At 42.6% G+C, this 17,518-nt stretch overlaps 1 protein-coding gene across 1 annotated transcript; it reads right to left on the bottom strand.

Moving 5' to 3' along the window:
- Window positions 1–12,523: 12,523 nt before the first annotated feature.
- On the bottom strand, window positions 12,524–17,481 carry NHLRC1 (NHL repeat containing E3 ubiquitin protein ligase 1). The gene has a single exon (XM_040548910.1). The coding sequence runs from the start codon at window positions 17,460–17,462 to the stop codon at window positions 16,326–16,328; it is 1,137 nt and encodes a 378-aa protein (XP_040404844.1). The 5' UTR covers window positions 17,463–17,481; the 3' UTR covers window positions 12,524–16,325.
- Window positions 17,482–17,518: the final 37 nt, after the last annotated feature.

The raw sequence follows: 17,518 nt of genomic DNA, 5'->3' as shown, positions 1-17,518 counted from the left end.
GGAAGAGAGTCATGTTATAGGGGCCCCCTGAGATCATTAGGTAGCCCAGAGAGCAATCTGTACTTGTACAGAAATACCTTCTTAACATGCCTGACAGAACCATCAAGCCTGAAAAAATTATTTGCCTGAAAAAATTGTTTCTGATGGGCCTGGATGTTAGAACTGGTGTGTATATATATAGCTCATAGTCTCGGAAAGCAGGTTTTTAAGATCCTGTAAACAGAAGAAGAAATAATGGACCTGATGTAAGAGGGTGTGTGTGTGCCAGGATAGAAAATTCTTGGCTGCGTGGGTGTGGGTGTATTGGCTCTCTCATTAAAAGACCCAGTGCAAAGGAGTTCACCACTACCATCTCACAAGCAAAAACAGCAAAAAGCATTATGAAACCCCAAAGGACTGAAGATCCACAGAGTCAGACAGCCTACGCCAGCGTCCAGAATTGAACCAGAAGCTGAATAACCAAGGACATATTTGCAGATTTGCAACTTATCGTTCTAGTACAACCAAGCTGATTACAATTAATTTACGTTTTGGATACACAACTAAAAATGTTGTTGTCTGATGGTATGATTAATGAAGTCCATGGTTTCTGTGAAAGGACTTCATCAGGTGGTGTTTAAGCTTATGAATATTTCAAAAGTATTTAAAACTGATTGATTACATACACTAAAACTCATTTACTCATTTCTGCAAGATGTTCTGTGGTGTGCCTACCTCTAAGGTACAGATCATTATGTGACAACATATTTGGAAACTTTATTTTGCATTTAAATAACAAGGTAATATCAGTGTTACTCTGACTATTGTTGAGCATCATGCTCACCAATGCAAGACTCTCTTAGTGTTTTCAGAAGTTTGCTTTTAAACCAAGGTGCCTGTGGTGGTTTTACTCAGCCGGGCGGCCAACCTTCACCACAACCATTCTCTCACTCCCTCTCTTCAAAGGGAAAGGGAGAAAAAATACGGCAGATGGGGCTCAAAGGTTGAGATAAGGACGGGGAGATCACTCAACAATTTTCATCACGAGCAAAACAGACTCAATGTAGGGAAATTGATGTAATTTATTGCCTATTACTGACAAGCTAGAGCAATGAGAAACTAAAAACAAACTAAAAACATCTGTCTGCCTTGTATCTGTAGTAACACCCAATTTGAAGAATAGTTTCAGATACTTTGTAAGAATTTGAATCATTCTGTAATGCACTTAAAATACAAGAATGGCAAAACAAATGATCAGTTATTTTAGCACAAGTGGTGTATTGCAAGCCTATAAATTGAACTGAACAGTTAAAAAATGAGTTTTTTTTCCTTTTTTTTTTTTAAGAACAATGAAAAAAAGAAGACGCAAAAAAAAAAAAAGATAAAAAGAAAAGAGAAGGAAGACACCTCAGGTGTGTCTTTTTCTACCGTTATGTTCCAAAATACGCATATTTAAGTTGATTGCTTCTTGTCTTGGTATTTTTTTCTGATGAGTAATAATTTTAAAATATTTTGAATCAGGCTTCAGTGATAGTTCTTGTTCCTGCATATAACTGCGTTTGCACTGAGGAGGAAAGAGGATGCTTGGAATATACTGGAGGACAGCAAACGAAATGGCAGAAAGAAGGACCTGAGTGCAATTCAGGCCAATAAGATGCTTGTCTTCTGGCATTATATTTCCCCTTCGAACACAGCAAGCATATGGAACTCTTTACATCTCTATCTCTGCTACCCACAGCATCTCTGGATGAATGTCTCTCACCTGTCACCATTACTTAGCTTGATCAGTTTCCATGCCCCATGGGAACTGGTGAGAATTACTGATGGGTCATTCATCCATCGGAATTAGCTGCCAGCTCTCCCGGACATACTGATGGATGGATGGGAGATGCCACATGAAAAATGACAGCTTACTGCTTCTGCAATGAGAAAAGATGTCAGCTGGAGAAAGTGGATGGTGATGGTGGGTGGGGGGAATAAGGATGCAAACACAGGCAGAAACATCTCAAGCCATCCTTCCCTGATCTCTTTTTCCTGTACCTGCTTTCCACCACCCCCGTATTTTGGTATGGTTTTGCACCAATGGAGTCAACACAAATTTTGCAGCTTCACTAGGGCATGGAATGAATCTTTGTCTGGCTCTTGCTTTCCAACAGTTTCATTTTATTTCTTCCCTCTCAGCATTCCCATGCATTTGGCTGCTGATCCACAGTTCAGTGAGAAGAGGAAAGAAAATATCACTCCTTACTTTTGTCTGGTGGGGTGTTCCAACTGCCTCTCATCTTCCCAAGGCATAACACTGACAATGGGAATTGACATTAAGGCATGGCCGTGTCTTTATGTATATTCTCAGCAGGAGGATCAACTGCTCTACTTCATGTCATGGAAACTGGGGAGCAATGCTGGGTGCCCAGAGTGAATGCCTGAGGTCCTGCCAATAGAGCACTGAGTTCCACTGACCTCCTCTCTCCGGCTAAAGGCAGGGAGAAATGTCACGGAGCCTGCCAAGAACATCCATCTTGTCAGCAGTGTCCCCAGCACATATCTTGCTGCGCCTGACTGGCGCACGCTGTCACTGGCACGTCTAACTTCATCTCGTGTCACAGGAGCCAGAGACAAGGAGGAGCTGGCAGCACTGAGAGCATGGGAAGCAAAGCAATTGCTTGTCTTTCAGTGTTGAAAGTGTCAAGAGAAAAACAAGGTGCTTGATCTTACAGTACCCAAAGTCTAAAAGATGCTTGCACTGGAGGTTTTTAATAGCAAATTTAACCCAAGGCATGTGTTTTATAAGATTGACCGAAATTAAAGTTTTCTTTGGGTTTCTGAATTTTCACTGACCGCTTTTTAAAATAAAAATTTACAGAGAAAACAAAGCTTATTTTCAACCCAAACCCGTTACAACATTGTCCAGCCTGAGAGAGAGAGGCAAAATGAATACGATACAATGAAACCAACAGATACATTTAAGATTAATAACCTAATATATTATACTTACGTTATGAAAAAGCATAAGAAGAAATCACAGGTCTAACAAAATGATAGATTACTGATGTTGATGAAAAGAGAAGGTTGGATAGTCATCTGTTCTTTAAATTAGTATCTAGTATATAGGAAGCAAACCTGGATATTCTAAAAGGGAGAAATATTTCCTATTAGAGGGCTAGGATAAAATATAACTTCATAGGCATGAATAAATGTCCTGTTATGTACACAAACTTGTATTTTTCATTGAATAAAATACAGACATTTAGAAAGCATCTATGGAAGCAAGTGCCTGCCCATAATTGTACGCTGGGAACCAAATTTCTGTCCCATACATCACTAGACTTCGCAGATAACCCCACTGGACAAACACAGTGAATTTACAACAGAGTACATGAGAGCAGGATTTTACCCAATGTCCTCGGCTAGGTTTTCAGGCCGCTTTCCCATTTCTTTTTTGCTCTCAAATTCAAGATGGATGTCAGGCTGGATGTTTGCCACCTCTCTCTTATCAGAGATCTGTTTTGACTATGTCTCTAAAACACTGCTGGAGGCATGAAAATCATCCTTTATGTCCAACACATTTATGGCAACATGCTGGGCCTAGAAAGGGACTGTAGTGACAGATGCTGTTCTGACACTCAGAAAGAGAAGCGGTTTTAATTGTCAATATTAGGAATAAATGCAGAATACATGCACCTAAACATCACACTGCAGATTAAAAATACATGTACATTCCCGTGTACATGTATTTCTATTCACAAGCAGTACAGTCAAAACTACTCCACTTTGAACAGAGTTAGCTTGCAGACTCTTTCAGTGGTGAATGGATTAAATCTGTTCTTATGGGCAATTTACATGTGTTTTGAATTATCTGTTTGGTTTTACCTGGAGGAGGTCCAAACCTCTGTTAGGACTCTAATGCCTCCTCCATACCCACCCTGAGCGAGTGAGTAGACTGCAGTCTGGGACTGAAGGTGAACAATTGCACTGAACGTCCCTAAAGCAGACGCAGTCATGTCTCCTTCGAGCTCAAATGTTCCTTGCTGTGAGGGAAAGCACATCAAAAGCAATTCCACTGATCAGACCAGACATTTTCTCTCTGCCTCTGATACAACAGTGCAATAGGTTTTTAGAAACCTCAGCCCTCTGCGCAGCACAGCAGACAAGACCAACCCCTCAGTGAGGGTACCTGCTTAATTTTAACACTTAACCATGTTTCTGTTCTACAGAGGATAATCAATCCCTTTACTCCTCTCACAAGAACAGGGTGCAGGGAGCTCTGTTCCCCATCTCCTATCACTTACCAGGAAGAAGTAGTTTCAAATTACTGTGGGAACTTCATTGGTCGCTGCTACCTGCAGATGAAAAGTCATATTAATAGAAATAAATGAGCTTAGGATCAGAGTAATGCAGCCATAGCCACAAAACTGATCACAAGCAAAGAAGGGGGAAAAAGTAGTAAGAATAATTCTTTATTTTGTTCAGATATGTTTTCCTGCACTCTGGAAGTGTGACTGCTATTTCTGCTGGATCCAAAGAGAACCCTTCTATAAACTCGAGGGAGATTTGGCTTTTAGCAGGGAATTTGACACCCCTGCAAAACCTCAGGCACAGGTAACAGTTCAGTCCTCTAACAGCTATTTGTGGGCTTTGTAGTTCACATTCCTTAACCGTCAGGGAAAGAAATGACACAATGATGGGTTTCTTTGCATTTGTGTTGCTCTTGGTGTTAAATAACTACGCCATCCCTTTTTCACCTCAGGGAACACCTCCTCCCTGACTCAGAAACCTTCCTAAAATTTGTTTACAGCAGGGAGAGTAGGTCTGTGGGTACACAGACTGGATTCACAACCACGTGATACCATGACAAAGCCGTGTGTGGCTGGGGCTGTGTCACTTGAGTTATTTCCTACAGTGGGAGAGCAGGTACTGATGACACTGCTGAGACTCCACCTGGAAAACTCACCACAGGTCTGCTGTTCATCATGTAGGGAAGAGAAGCTCATACTGGAACAGACCCACAAAAGGGTTACTGGGAGGACTGGCGAGTGGTGAATATTATCAAACAAGAGCAGACTAGAAAAGTTCAGTTTGTTTAGTCTAGCCAAATGAAGACAGAGGGGATATGGCTGTTTATGCTTCCTTTCAAGCCAGTTAGAAACCATGGTGCTACTTAAGTTCAAAGAAAACACTAGCACAAGAAAAAATGGATGTAAACTGTCTTTCATGCGGCCCTTTTATCCGGGGCTGCATTAGGAGGAGTCCTGCCAGCGGGTCAAGGGAGGTGATCCTTCCCCTTTGCTCAGCACCAGTGAGGCCACATCTGGAGTGCTGGGTCCAGTTCCGGGCTCTCCAGTACAAGAGGGACATGGACTTAACAGAGTGAGACCAGTGAAGGGCCACGAAGATGATGAAGGGACTGGAGCACCTCTCCTAGAAGGAAAGGCTGAGAGTAGGGACTGTTCACCCTTAGGGAAGAGAAGGCTCAGGGGGGATCTCAATGTCTATAAAGCCCAGAAGGGATTTAAGAGGACAGACGCAGGCTCTTTTCAGTGCTGCCTAGTGCCAGGACAAACGGCTATGGGCACAAACTGGAAACAGGAGGAGCCCTCTGGACGTCAGGCAGCACTTCTGTGCTGTGCATGTGGGTGACAGAGCGCTGGCACAGGCTGCCCAGAGAGGTTGTGGAGTCTCCCCCCTTGGAGATCTTCAGAAGCTGCTGGGACATGGTCCTGGGCATCCTCCTTTAGGTGTCCCTGCTTGAGCAGGGACAGATGGACCAGATTAGCTCAAGAGGTTCCTTCCAACCTCATGCAGTCTGTGATTCTGTGATTCTGTCTTGGAACACACTTGGACTGTGAGTTGACTTCTAGCCCCCAGAAGAATGCGTGATTGGTCACTCAGAAGACCACAGCAATACAAGTAATTACTTTTAAGAGAGAGCGTGATTGTATTAGGTGTCTGTGATAGCTGAGAACCTGTCCTGCTGACCTTATCAGACACATGCCTCTGTACAGCCTTCCAACATCATGGTGATGAGAACAGTTTATGGTAGAGGAAAGGGAAGGAAAAAGAAAAAGATTTGTACTGTTAAAAAAGCAAGATTGTAAGGTTCCAGAACAAATATGAACTGATATTGCCTGCATATTGTTAATATAAATATTAACTTCTGAGAAGAGATTGATGTTAAGTTAGTAGAGATTTATATTTTTTCATTCCCTCCCCCCCCCTTTATATGTTTTGTAGGAATCAGATGCTTATCCTAAGAAACAACAAACTACCACAGCTGGCTTCTAACATTATTTACAATTCAAATCAGTAGGCAGGCCCCAGCAAACCCAAAGGAAGGACAACCCTCCTATTATTCCCCCTGCCACACAAGCTCTCAGCCCTCTTCATCACTTCGATAAGGAATGTCTGGTATGCGAGCACCACTCCAGCAGATCCCCGCAGTTCTGTTTGTGGCTGTGAATCCTGAATGGAGACTAAGGACACTAGTGAGCAGGGGTCCTGTTTATGAACGCTGTCCAGAGTATCACAACCATTGCTCTGCATTCACTTAGTGCAGATGTCTGTCTTATTACAGGTACAAAAACTGTGTCTGCAGTCTCAGCGTCAAATCGAATAGCAATCAGATGTTACTCGCAGCCTATCTAACCTACAGCAACACTCAGGCTCTGTTTTCAGAGGCTCAGTAGGGGTGAATCAGAAAGCTGTAAATATAAATGGTCCGATATGTGGCAACTGCCTCTCAGAAGAGAGGCGCAGCATTACCATCAGCCCTTTGGCACTTGGTCACAGTCCCCTTGCTGCTTTCAGAGAGAAGCTAAGCTTTGCTGGCTGCCCGCCTGCTGGGCTTGGGACTTGGGCTCTGCCCCTCCTGCTGCTCCTGGGAGGAGGAGGAGGGTGGGGAGGGAGGAGTGCATCCACCAAGCGTGCTTACTGAGCAAGCTGGGCTAGTAATGGTGCTGGCCAAGCCAAAATTTCTACTTACGCAATTACTTTTTCATGATGCCTGCAAATACATGCTCTGGCCAAACGTGTGCATCTTTCTAAAGTGCAGAGAAGAAAAGAAGCTATTGCTTGAAAGAGATTAGAGAGGAGAACAGTAAGCATTGGGAGGTCTGCACGTAAGGAAGCTGAGTGAGTCAAAGCCTTGAGAGAGGAGGTGGGTGGCACTGTGTTTGTTCAAACAGAAGGACAGATCTTGGCTCCTTCTGCTGCCTCCTGAAATCAACAGGAAGATTCCCATTAACTTTAACAGTTCCTGTGTAAGGCAGAAACGAGTGCTGAAGGTGCTCTTAAAGCGCATAAGAAGACAGAGGTCTTTTATTTAAAAAGCAAAACACCCAATCACTCTCTCCGCCTAGTTCTCCCCAGACTGAAGAAAACACAACAAGCATAATCACCCAATAATCAAAAAAGAAAAATAAAATCATACCCTCATTTTAGATTGAAGACTGCCAAATAGTGCAACCACTGGGTGTGTTTTTTGTCATTTAATTTCATAACTCTTCCTCTTTGATTCACAGCTAATGGCACGGCAAAAAGTTTTGCTCTTTAAAGGAGATAGAATTAGAGGCACAGGCTGCCAACACGGGTTTCCAGGCTTCTCGTGTTCTGTCTCCACCAGCATTTGACAGGGAAATTCTGACAAGATATGGGAGTCACCTACATAATCCAGTACAGGGAAGACCTCTGGATCACTGGGACCAGACTGCCGCTATCATAGACAACCCCAAAAAGCCAGTGACTTGCAATTTGTTGACTTCTGATTTAGTTTTTCCCATAATCGTTACCACAAATAAAGCTGCACAGGAGGAGCCGGAGTAGAAGTGTTCCTAAAACTGTTGGTCTGCACACAGTTTAACTGTAAAGGCCTTCACCCTCGTGCATCCTTTAATAAAACTTGCATGCCTGTCTCCAAAACACGTTCCCCGAATGACTTAAGTCCTTTCCCACCATTCACATTGTGATCTGAGGTTTCCTCCCTTCAGTCTGACAGTAAAGATGAAAGGCTGTTTTAGAAAAGAAACACAAATAAAAGAAAACACGGACTGAACCTCTGGGTGGATTAATCCTTCTTCTGAAATCAAAGTGGTGTGGACACATGTATCGACCACACAGCTTGACTAAACAACGGCTAATGAGAAATATAGTTCTGGAAGACATTTCAAGGAACTAAACATTGAACCGTGGAGAATGGGTGAGGTCTATGCAAAAGTCACACATAGGAAAAACATGGTTGAATTTCAGAAAATAAAAAAAAAAAAAAAAAGACCTCATCAAGAAAAAGAAGATTTGAGATTCAAGTTCAACACAAATGAAAGAGTGACAGTCTATCACTCGATATGTATGTTTGAAAATAATTCAGCTGCATGGCTTTTATTTCTCCAGTGAAAGAGATACAAGAAAGAGAAAATCTTCTCCTGCCTTCAGTTTACATTTTTTCTAAATGGGCATTTTTGTTTTTTATCTCAGCAATACCAACACGGTAGAAACATGGGAAGAATAATATTGGCTTCACTTTAATGATAATACTATCCAAATACTGAGCAGCTTTATGACCATCACCAAAAAGGAGAGAGAGAGAGTGAAATAGAGCCCCTGTTCTAATTGTGAGCCTGGGGCAACCTCAATTTTTTATTTTTTTATTTTTTGGTAGGGAAAACAGTACAGTTTTCACCTGTTCTTTAAAAGCCTGTATTTCTCAATGTGAAAGAAGTGTCTAACTGTCCTGCAACCTTGGAAGTCCTTTCACGTAGTCTTCTTGAAGGTGGAACCTACCGTGTGGTCTTCACCACAAGGAAACACGGCAACTTCTTAAACTGTTGGCAGTTGCCAATAACCTCCTCTTCAAGACTGGCAAAAGCAGTTCAGGTACAAGCTCTCCACTGCTGACAGCTTAGAGTAAGCCTTGTTCCAGATCTGTCAGGCTACTGAGCAACCCCACGTCCCAAAAGGGAGGTGCTGCACCGATCCCCGTAGTCAGATGGACTGTTAGGAACCAGACAAGGCTTCAGTGTGTTACACAGAAATGAGCAAGAAAAGCTAAGCCATTATGTGAGCTTTGCTTTGCAAAGGATTTCTGATGTTGAAAGAATGTCATAATTAGTTATAACATATTCTAAACATGCACAGGGCTTTCAGCATGTGAAAGAAAAAAACAACAAACCAGTGCTCCCAGAAGTTGTCATAATAAAGTCTGCTGCAAAGACTTCTCCAGGGCAAACCTCTGTACTAGCCCAAATCTCCCTGACTTCAAGCCCAGTCCTGCATCGTTTATTTATATGGACAATTCCATTTGAAGTACTCATCACTGCACATATAAACTATTTATGACAGACCAAGCCTCAACTCAAACAAGTCACTGTAAGGAATAATAAGAATAGAAAAAGAATAACATACATATTTGAAATAGTTTAGGCTCCATAATATCATGTTGTAAGATGAGTGGAAACTGATGCAGAGCTCACTGAAGAGCCCTGTTTCCTACCTAATTAAGGGCTATGACAACCAAAGGAGACAGTCACACAGTTTTCATAAGACCATTTTACATTTTTAATACTTCCATCTAAGTTTTTTGGTAGATTTCTTATAAAGCATATCTTTAACGACATCATATTTCTTCTCACGTTAACTTCTTAGTCTGTGATAGTAAAAGACAAGTGGTCTTTGTTTCTTACTTTCAACACAGGTCACTAGTTACTAAACACTGGTAAATACTGGTTAAATTCCATAGTCCCTATTATTTGGGAAATCATTCTAGGTGAGCAGTAAAAGTTTCGTGTGTATTTTGTCTTTTATCTATTTATATTCGGAACAAATACCAGTAAATATCTTTTGTGATTATGTAGGTATGACAATTCTTTCACTATCTTCTTCCTATTATAAATTTTAAATATAGTTCTTATAAGGGACACACATGTATATTTTAATATCTTTACAGATTTCTCAAAATAAATTGCTTCATTTTCCAAGTTATAATTTTACCTCTCTAGACCTATATGCTGTTTAAGATTGTCTACCGTTTATTAATTACAAAGCATATAGGTGTACTTAGAGTATTTAAAATGCTTTACAGAATCTCCTGACTGGAAGTATTTTCATGATTTAAAAACCAACATATTGCATAAAACCAGAATTTGTTCTTACCTTAACACACTGCTCCATATAGTGCTCACCTGTGAACAAAGAACAAAAATTGCCTACATTAAGAAGGGTCTTCAGAAAAATGTTATGTATGCATTTATTTGATTATAGGGAGTATACTTCCCTAAAATGCTTAGTTTGCTCCACATCTTCATTTCCCACAGATTTTTCCTACTGTGTTTAGAGTGATAGACTGCTCTCTTAAGTATTACCATCTGAAAAGTGCCTAATTATGGCTGTGAAATCTGTTCAAAAGTAGGTTATCCCCCTGCCAGAGTTCAATGCTAATCAAGAGGCAACTGCCCTTATCTTCCTGTCCATTTTCCAGGCTGAAATGCTTTCACGTCTTAAGAATGCATCCCCTTTGCTGGAACTATGGGTGTGCTCTGACTTGGTGGGTGTTTGCCTTCTGCTTAAGCCACAGACACCTTTCATTAATTTTTTTCTCATTTTCAGAGTTAATCTCTTCTCCTCCTTTCTATCCTCAAAATGAAGTAACTCGATCAGTGCCACGGGGCTTCACAGCAGGACACCTTCTTACAGAGCACATCAAAACTCTGTAACCACGCAGCCTTGTGGAGCATGCTGGAAGCAATTATCTAGGAATACATTGTATTTTTGAAAAAGTATGAATTTCCATGATTTGTAGGAAACAACAAAGGAATTAGTAACAATGAGACCATCAGTAAAATGTCAAAACTTGTTACAAGATCGGGAAGGCAGCTCCCCGACAAGAGGATAATTAAATACAGACTCTCCCTCCTTTATTAAGGCACCAACCTTGTAATGGGAAGTCTGAGATCTAGTCTATCATCTGCCAAAGGCTTCCCTTGATTCTCAGCTCTCTTGTCTGCAACTGCAGGGCCAGAACATTTGTATTGTGTTTGCCTCACAGAGATGTTGGAAAGCCAAGTTCAAAAATATCTCTAAATCTCTTGGAAAGCATTGGACTGGAAAAAGGCTTACATGCAATGCATCGTCTGCTCACCAAAAACCTCTCGTGTTCAATAGCTTTGAAATTGTCCAGGAAAATCACAGGCCGGTTATATTAGGGAAGCACTCCAGAGAAAACCTTCATATTCGTGTAACAGAGTCAAATATAAATATATTATTATTAGCACATTTAGTTGAGATAATGAAGTTGAAAGTGTAATATGGACTTGAAGCATTTCCAATGCCCACTTTGATGGAGGAACACAAAACAGATATGCGTGCCTTCTGACTGATGTATGACCCACAGCAGTACATGGCAAAGGGGAAAGTGTTGGGTGGTTCTTTGGATTAACATATTTCAAGTTTAAAGCTTACACGTTTGGGATTTTTGTATGCAGGTAATGACAGTAATTACCCGTTGCATTCAGTAGCGTAATGGGTTTGCTGAAAAAGAGTAAGTTACTGACCTTATTTCAGGTCTGCCTGGCCTGTTCCTCACAGTTATATTTTTGCTTCGGTTATATTACACTCTGTGAAAGCAAACTGTGATCCAAAGGTGACTTGTAAACTAAATGGATGGGCTTCCGAGAAGAGGCTTGCATGAGCTTTTCACGTGTTTTTGGGGAGCCCACCATAGCTAAAGGTCCAATTAGTGAGAGCATGGGATAACATCTATCTCTGCTGGGCCTGCAGTCAAACATGTTGTTGAATACCAGAGAGCAGCACTCAGAATCAGATCAGAATCGGGACATGACAAAGGTGCACGGATCTTGTACTGGTTCCCAAAAAGCAGGGTCTTGATGAGTGTTCAGCCAGGATAGCCGTCCAAAAACAAGCAGCAAAAAGCATGCTCTTCCCTTCCCAAACCAGCAGGTCTGACTCACTGCCTTTTGGAGGACAGCTAGATTGGGCTTAAACAACGATGAACTTTTTATTCCAGCCTTCCTCCAGTATTAATTTAGCTGGACAGCACTGACTTAGGTAGACAGAGAGGGACCAGATGAGTGACACCAGAACTGGCAGCATCCCTCAAAAGAAGGGGGTTGATGCTGCACAGATCCAACAAGCTTGGAACTGTGCAAACCCAAAAGTAAAGCAATACCAGAGAGGGACCATTCACTAGAAAGACTCAAGTCATATTTGAAACGTGATACATAATGGGATACATAATGTCTCAAAGAGAACTTTGTGTTCCTTTTATCTCTGCTCTGTAGCCAGTTGTTTAAATACTGAATAAGCAATATTACACTGAAACCTATTTAAAAAATGCAGTGGGTTTGAATTTTGTAAATATCTTTGAGAAAATACAATTTTTCTTCCACAATGCTTCATCTGCCATAACTCTGCATCTTCAACACACTGAAAATAATTTTTTTTTAGATGGAACATGGGTTATGGTAGTGTTGCACTCTACAGAAAAAGAACTTGGTTTCCTGTATTTCCCTTAACCTTTACTATTATTAATATTTTTTTCCAACACAGTCACGTGGAGAAAAGTTGCTTTTTTACCTCTCTCAACCCTTCTAGGAAGGAAAGGCTTCCTGTATTTCAGGTCGTCACTTTGATGGACACTGCTCGATAAAACTCTTGGTGGTTTTGGGGCTTGACATTACAGGAGCTCTCCTCTTCACCTGAAATAAGTCCACATTAAAAAATGCTACGGTGATGTTATGTCCACATGTCATGAAAATATGAACATCAAACTGATGTGCAGAGCAGTGTGGCTTGAGGGAACTAATAGCCAAAGGCCAAAAGTAAATTATAACTTCTTTTCCCTCTTTCTTTCTTCTTTTAATTCACCAAGGTGAATAATTATATTCTTTAACAGAAAATACTTTGTTCAAAACCAAACCAAAACAAAAATTATGTTATAGGACACAGTTTTGATTCACATCTATGAAACTCCTCTGACACCTTGCTAAACACCGTAAACACACCCAAGTATATTTATATGCAACGACAGCAATCTGAGAGCAGAGCTTAAAAATAAAAACCAAATAGAAATTGCAGTGTGTGTGTGCAGCAGTCATACCAACCTACAGTAGGGGAATACTGTTTGTTATATTTATTTGTTTGCAATCCATAATATTAAAACCTGAGGTGCAGGGGATTATGCAAAGCTTACATCAGGTTCTTTTATTAAATAGCAGCGATGGTGATTATCACTGAAGCAGTGAGACACAGTCCCATATTACATTCTAGATGAAAACCCCAGCACTCTTTTCCAAGGGGCAGAACACATCACGCTACCCCCATTTTTAATACATCCACTAGAACCCCCAAATCATCATCTACGTAATTATATCTGTTCAGGTAGGAGCCCCTCATCCTTTTCCATCCTCCCCCCAGAACCCAAGTTTTTGTTCAGTTGAAATCTGTGACTAAATTCCAACCAATTACCAGACAGATAGAAGCAATACGTGTTCTGTAGGTCTTTGAAAAGCAGACGGCATTAAGTTATCATCCTGAAGGCAACAGGTATCTAAACTAGGTATAGGGAAATGTGCATAAATGCATAATGTAAGAGGCAAGAGTAAGAAAAAATGTGAGAGGTAAGAAAACAAAGACTTTTTAGTTTCTTATATGAGTATTGGTGGATCTCTCTCTCTTAAATCCTCTTGTGTGATGAAAGAAAGATTTCAGGTTTTCCCTGAAAAACTCAAGACTTTTGACATGATTTTTATGTAGTTTTTTTAAAGCTTCTCAATTTGCATGCCCAAATCAAGTGAATTAAAACAGAATTCAGTGGTTTCTTTGATGCAGTGCTGAACAATGCCAAATACCAAGCCTTAAAGCAAAAAGAAAACAGCATCATTCACGAAAAAAAAGAAAAAAGTATTTGCTTGCAGTCAGTAAATCAGAGAATGCAGGACATGGTGTGGGGCAAACTAGGTAGAAGAAAGCTGGTTTGCCCTAGCTGGTAGAATAAAGCAAAACCCAAACATCAGGTGATTTCTAGCTATATACCAAAGCAGACAGGAGAAGAATGGGCAACAAATGGAGATTTTGTGTATATTAAAACAACATGAGTCAAATACTCAAAAGTCAGCATTTCAGCTGCTAGTAAGCTTCCTACATGGTAGCAGGCACTAGGAAACTTGCCTGCCCATGAGATCAGCAGGAAAAACAAGCTCCTGGTGCAGAGGAAGGTTTGAGGAGATGAGAGCTCACAGAGGAAGTGTCCGGGTCCCACAACTGCTATTGTGATAAACTAATAATTATGTATGAATAAAGCATACATGGTATTACATGCATTTTGAAACACAGCAGTTCCCCAAAGGAAGTGTTGTCCAATTGTTTTTATATCCCTCGAAGACAGCTGTCTTGGCACCTAGAAAGGCATATATAAGCCAGGGGGCTGCTTCTCTGAGTAAATTTCCTTCTTGAGCCCTCAGGAGGGCTCCTAGTCAGGGCAGGATACCTCCTACTGCAAAATATCTGAGACATATTTCTGGTCCCACCAAAGGCACTTGCTGTGTGGCTTGGCACTAGACCAACTGTGCAGGCCCATATATTTTCCAACAGCAACAAATCACCCTACAACTTCAGCAGGATATCTCCAAATAAAACAAAAGAAACCACCTATACAGCAACTACAACAGAGAAATTGAACTGTCACAGAGAAAACTGTGATAAAAAGAAGTTAGAAATTTTCACTAAATTGCCCAGCATAGGAGTAAGCAAATCACACTTTATTGGCAGGTCACTGTTCAATCAGCCTTTACAAATAGCTGCATTTAATAGTTTTGTTTGCTCTCTTTTATAAATGGTAACATGAGACGGATTAATACATTGTCTGAATTAGAGGACTAAAAATGCTTCAGTTTGAAATATTTGGAATATCGCTGGTACAGCAATACATGCAGTTACTAACTGCCCAGGAAGCCAGACCAAAAGCCAGATTAAAAGTTAACCAATAGAAAGACTACCTGTGAATTTCAAGTGTCTTTAGTTAATATGCATGCTTTCAGTCACTAAATACATGACCAAAATGTTTTCTTCAATTTTGATCTACTTGTTTCTACCTCATAAAACATTTACATTTATATCTAACTGCCTTTTAGTGCTGAACCACCTAAATAATTACTTTAGGAGCAGAAATACATAAAAATGCAGCAGTGACTTCTAGTGGGTGCGTTAAATCCTTCTCAAAGTAATTCAGTTATAACTTAATTTCCGTGGTGCAATAAGGCAACAGAACTCATGTCCACAGTGAAACTGCTTTCAGGATAATATAAAATAACCTAAACCTGCTGTGTATTCACTACCAACAAAACCTCCTTTGGAAGCTGTGAAAAAGCAAGGCTCACGTTCCCCTTTCCCTATTATTACTCATCAACACCATTTCAGTTTTCAACTGAATCTTGAAGATTGGTGCAAAAGTACTAAATTAATTACGAGACAGATGCAGGTATTATTGGAAATCTCCCAAAAGTACTTGTGTTAGTAATACAGCCAATTCAATTTTGTATATGCAGAAGTACCTGTGGTCTAAACACCAATACTGGAGGGGCTGCTAGGGAAAGCTGCCCATGCAGGTAACCACACACAAGACTTCATCTAGATGAAGACGCAGGCTCATGCATTATACAGGAAGTGTAACTGCTTCTGTACAACTCCAATAAAGGCGGCAATAAACTAATATAAAGAAAAGTGCATCCAGAAGTGCATTTCCCCAATATGGAGAAAAAAAAAAAAAAAAGGTTTTGAGCACCAGTTCATGTCATATAACTCACTAATTGCTGATAGCTCCTCTATCGCAATTGACCTTGGCTGGATCAAATGACCCTTTGACTGAATCTGCCATTTCTCCCATCAGTTCATCCAGTCAGTCTCCTTTCTCATGCAGAAATCCTACATAAACCATTCTGTCACTCTCATGCCTAACGAAGAATAACGAAAGCAAAATGCTGATGACGGTAAACAAAAGATGCATCCTTCTCTCTCCCAGCTGCAAGTCTTGGATTACTCCATTCCAGATGCTGCTATTACTTCGCAGTATGAATATTTGGTTGTCAAGGTATGGAATAGTTTTAAAATGCCAAATCATTTGGTTGATTCACTGTTGACTCTGGCCTGCAGTGGCCAGGTTGTCTCCTGTGGGTAGGCAAGGGATTTGATGCAAGTTATGCGGGAAGCAGAGCATGCTGGTTAAAGAGGGTAATTTCACTTCAAGTCGAGCCCAGAAAATACCCCCTCCCTACACACCTATGAAGACCAGGACTTTGCTTGCTTTGTGGCCAAAAGCAGATACAGCAGTATAAACCTAGACCCATTCAGGTGGAGCTATAGATTTTTACTGTGTGATCACCGCTGTCTAAAACTACGAGGGAATTGTTTGCTGTGTAAGTCAGTCCTATGGGGTATGAAAGCCCGTGGCTAATTAGAGGGTTAAAGATGGGAAACTCCCCAGGTTTCCCTAAGCATATCACAGCCTGGCTACAGACATCTGTTACTACGATGCGACCCTCTTTGTCAAAGGCCACAGCCGTCGTGTATATTTTGGAGGGGAAAAAGAGGTTCAGGCCAAAGCTATCCATCTGTCCCACGAGATCCATGTCTGCACTGAATATCTTTATCCGGGTGCTGCTGTTGTTGGGCCCCCTGGCCTTCAGGTGCTCTATCACCACAACAGCGCCCGAAGTCTGGCAGACCGCCACCCCTCTGGGGCTGGTTAACTTGGACCGGAGCATCTGGCACTTCTTCAGCTCACCCTTTCCGAAGTCGGCCGTCAGGCGGTACAGAGCTCCTGCCTCCGCGTCCGTCAGGATCACGTCGCTCTCCGGGGTGGCGTCCAAGCCCCATGGCAGGCAGAAGCCCTCTCGCACCGCCAAGGCCCCCCTTCCCTCCCAGTCGAAGGCCTTCACCGCGCGGTCCCCGCCGTCGGTGACCACCACGTGCCCGTCCGCCGTGACGGCCACGTCGAGCGGGTACTTGATATCGTTGCCCGCCTCCCCGCGCTCCCCAAAGCGCTGCAGGCAGGACCCGCTCGGCCCGAAGACGTGGATCCTCTTCTTGCCGTCGTGGGCCACCGCCAAGCACCCCGACTTGGGGCACGCCGCCACCCCCGTGGGGTTGACCAGAGCCCCCCAGCCGCCCAGGGCCAGCCGCAGCCCCGGAGCCCCGGGGGCGGCGCTGCCCGCGGCCGGGAGGATGCTGCAAGCCGGGCCCAGCACCTCGAGCAGCTGCAGCAGCGGCAGGCAGTCGCTGGTGTCCGAGGGGCCGCAGGCCCGCCGGCAGAAGGGGCACTCCAGCCGGCCCCGGCCGCCCAGGGCGCCCACGCAGCCCCGGCAGAGGACGTGGCCGCAGGGCAGGTTGCGCGGCCGCCGCTGCCCGCCGGGGCCGTAGGGCTCGAAGCACACCCGGCACTCCAGCAGGCCCAGGTCCGCCTCGCCCGCCTCCGCCGCCGCCATCCCGGGGCTGGCCGGGCCGGGCGGCTGCCCCCTGTGGGCGGGCGGCGGAGGGACGG

This window comes from Cygnus olor, chromosome 2, assembly GCF_009769625.2.
Source record: "Cygnus olor isolate bCygOlo1 chromosome 2, bCygOlo1.pri.v2, whole genome shotgun sequence".
Classification (NCBI taxonomy): domain Eukaryota; kingdom Metazoa; phylum Chordata; class Aves; order Anseriformes; family Anatidae; genus Cygnus; species Cygnus olor.
The sequence above is the reverse complement of the archived record's forward strand: the minus strand, read 5'-3'. Positions and strand labels throughout refer to the sequence as shown.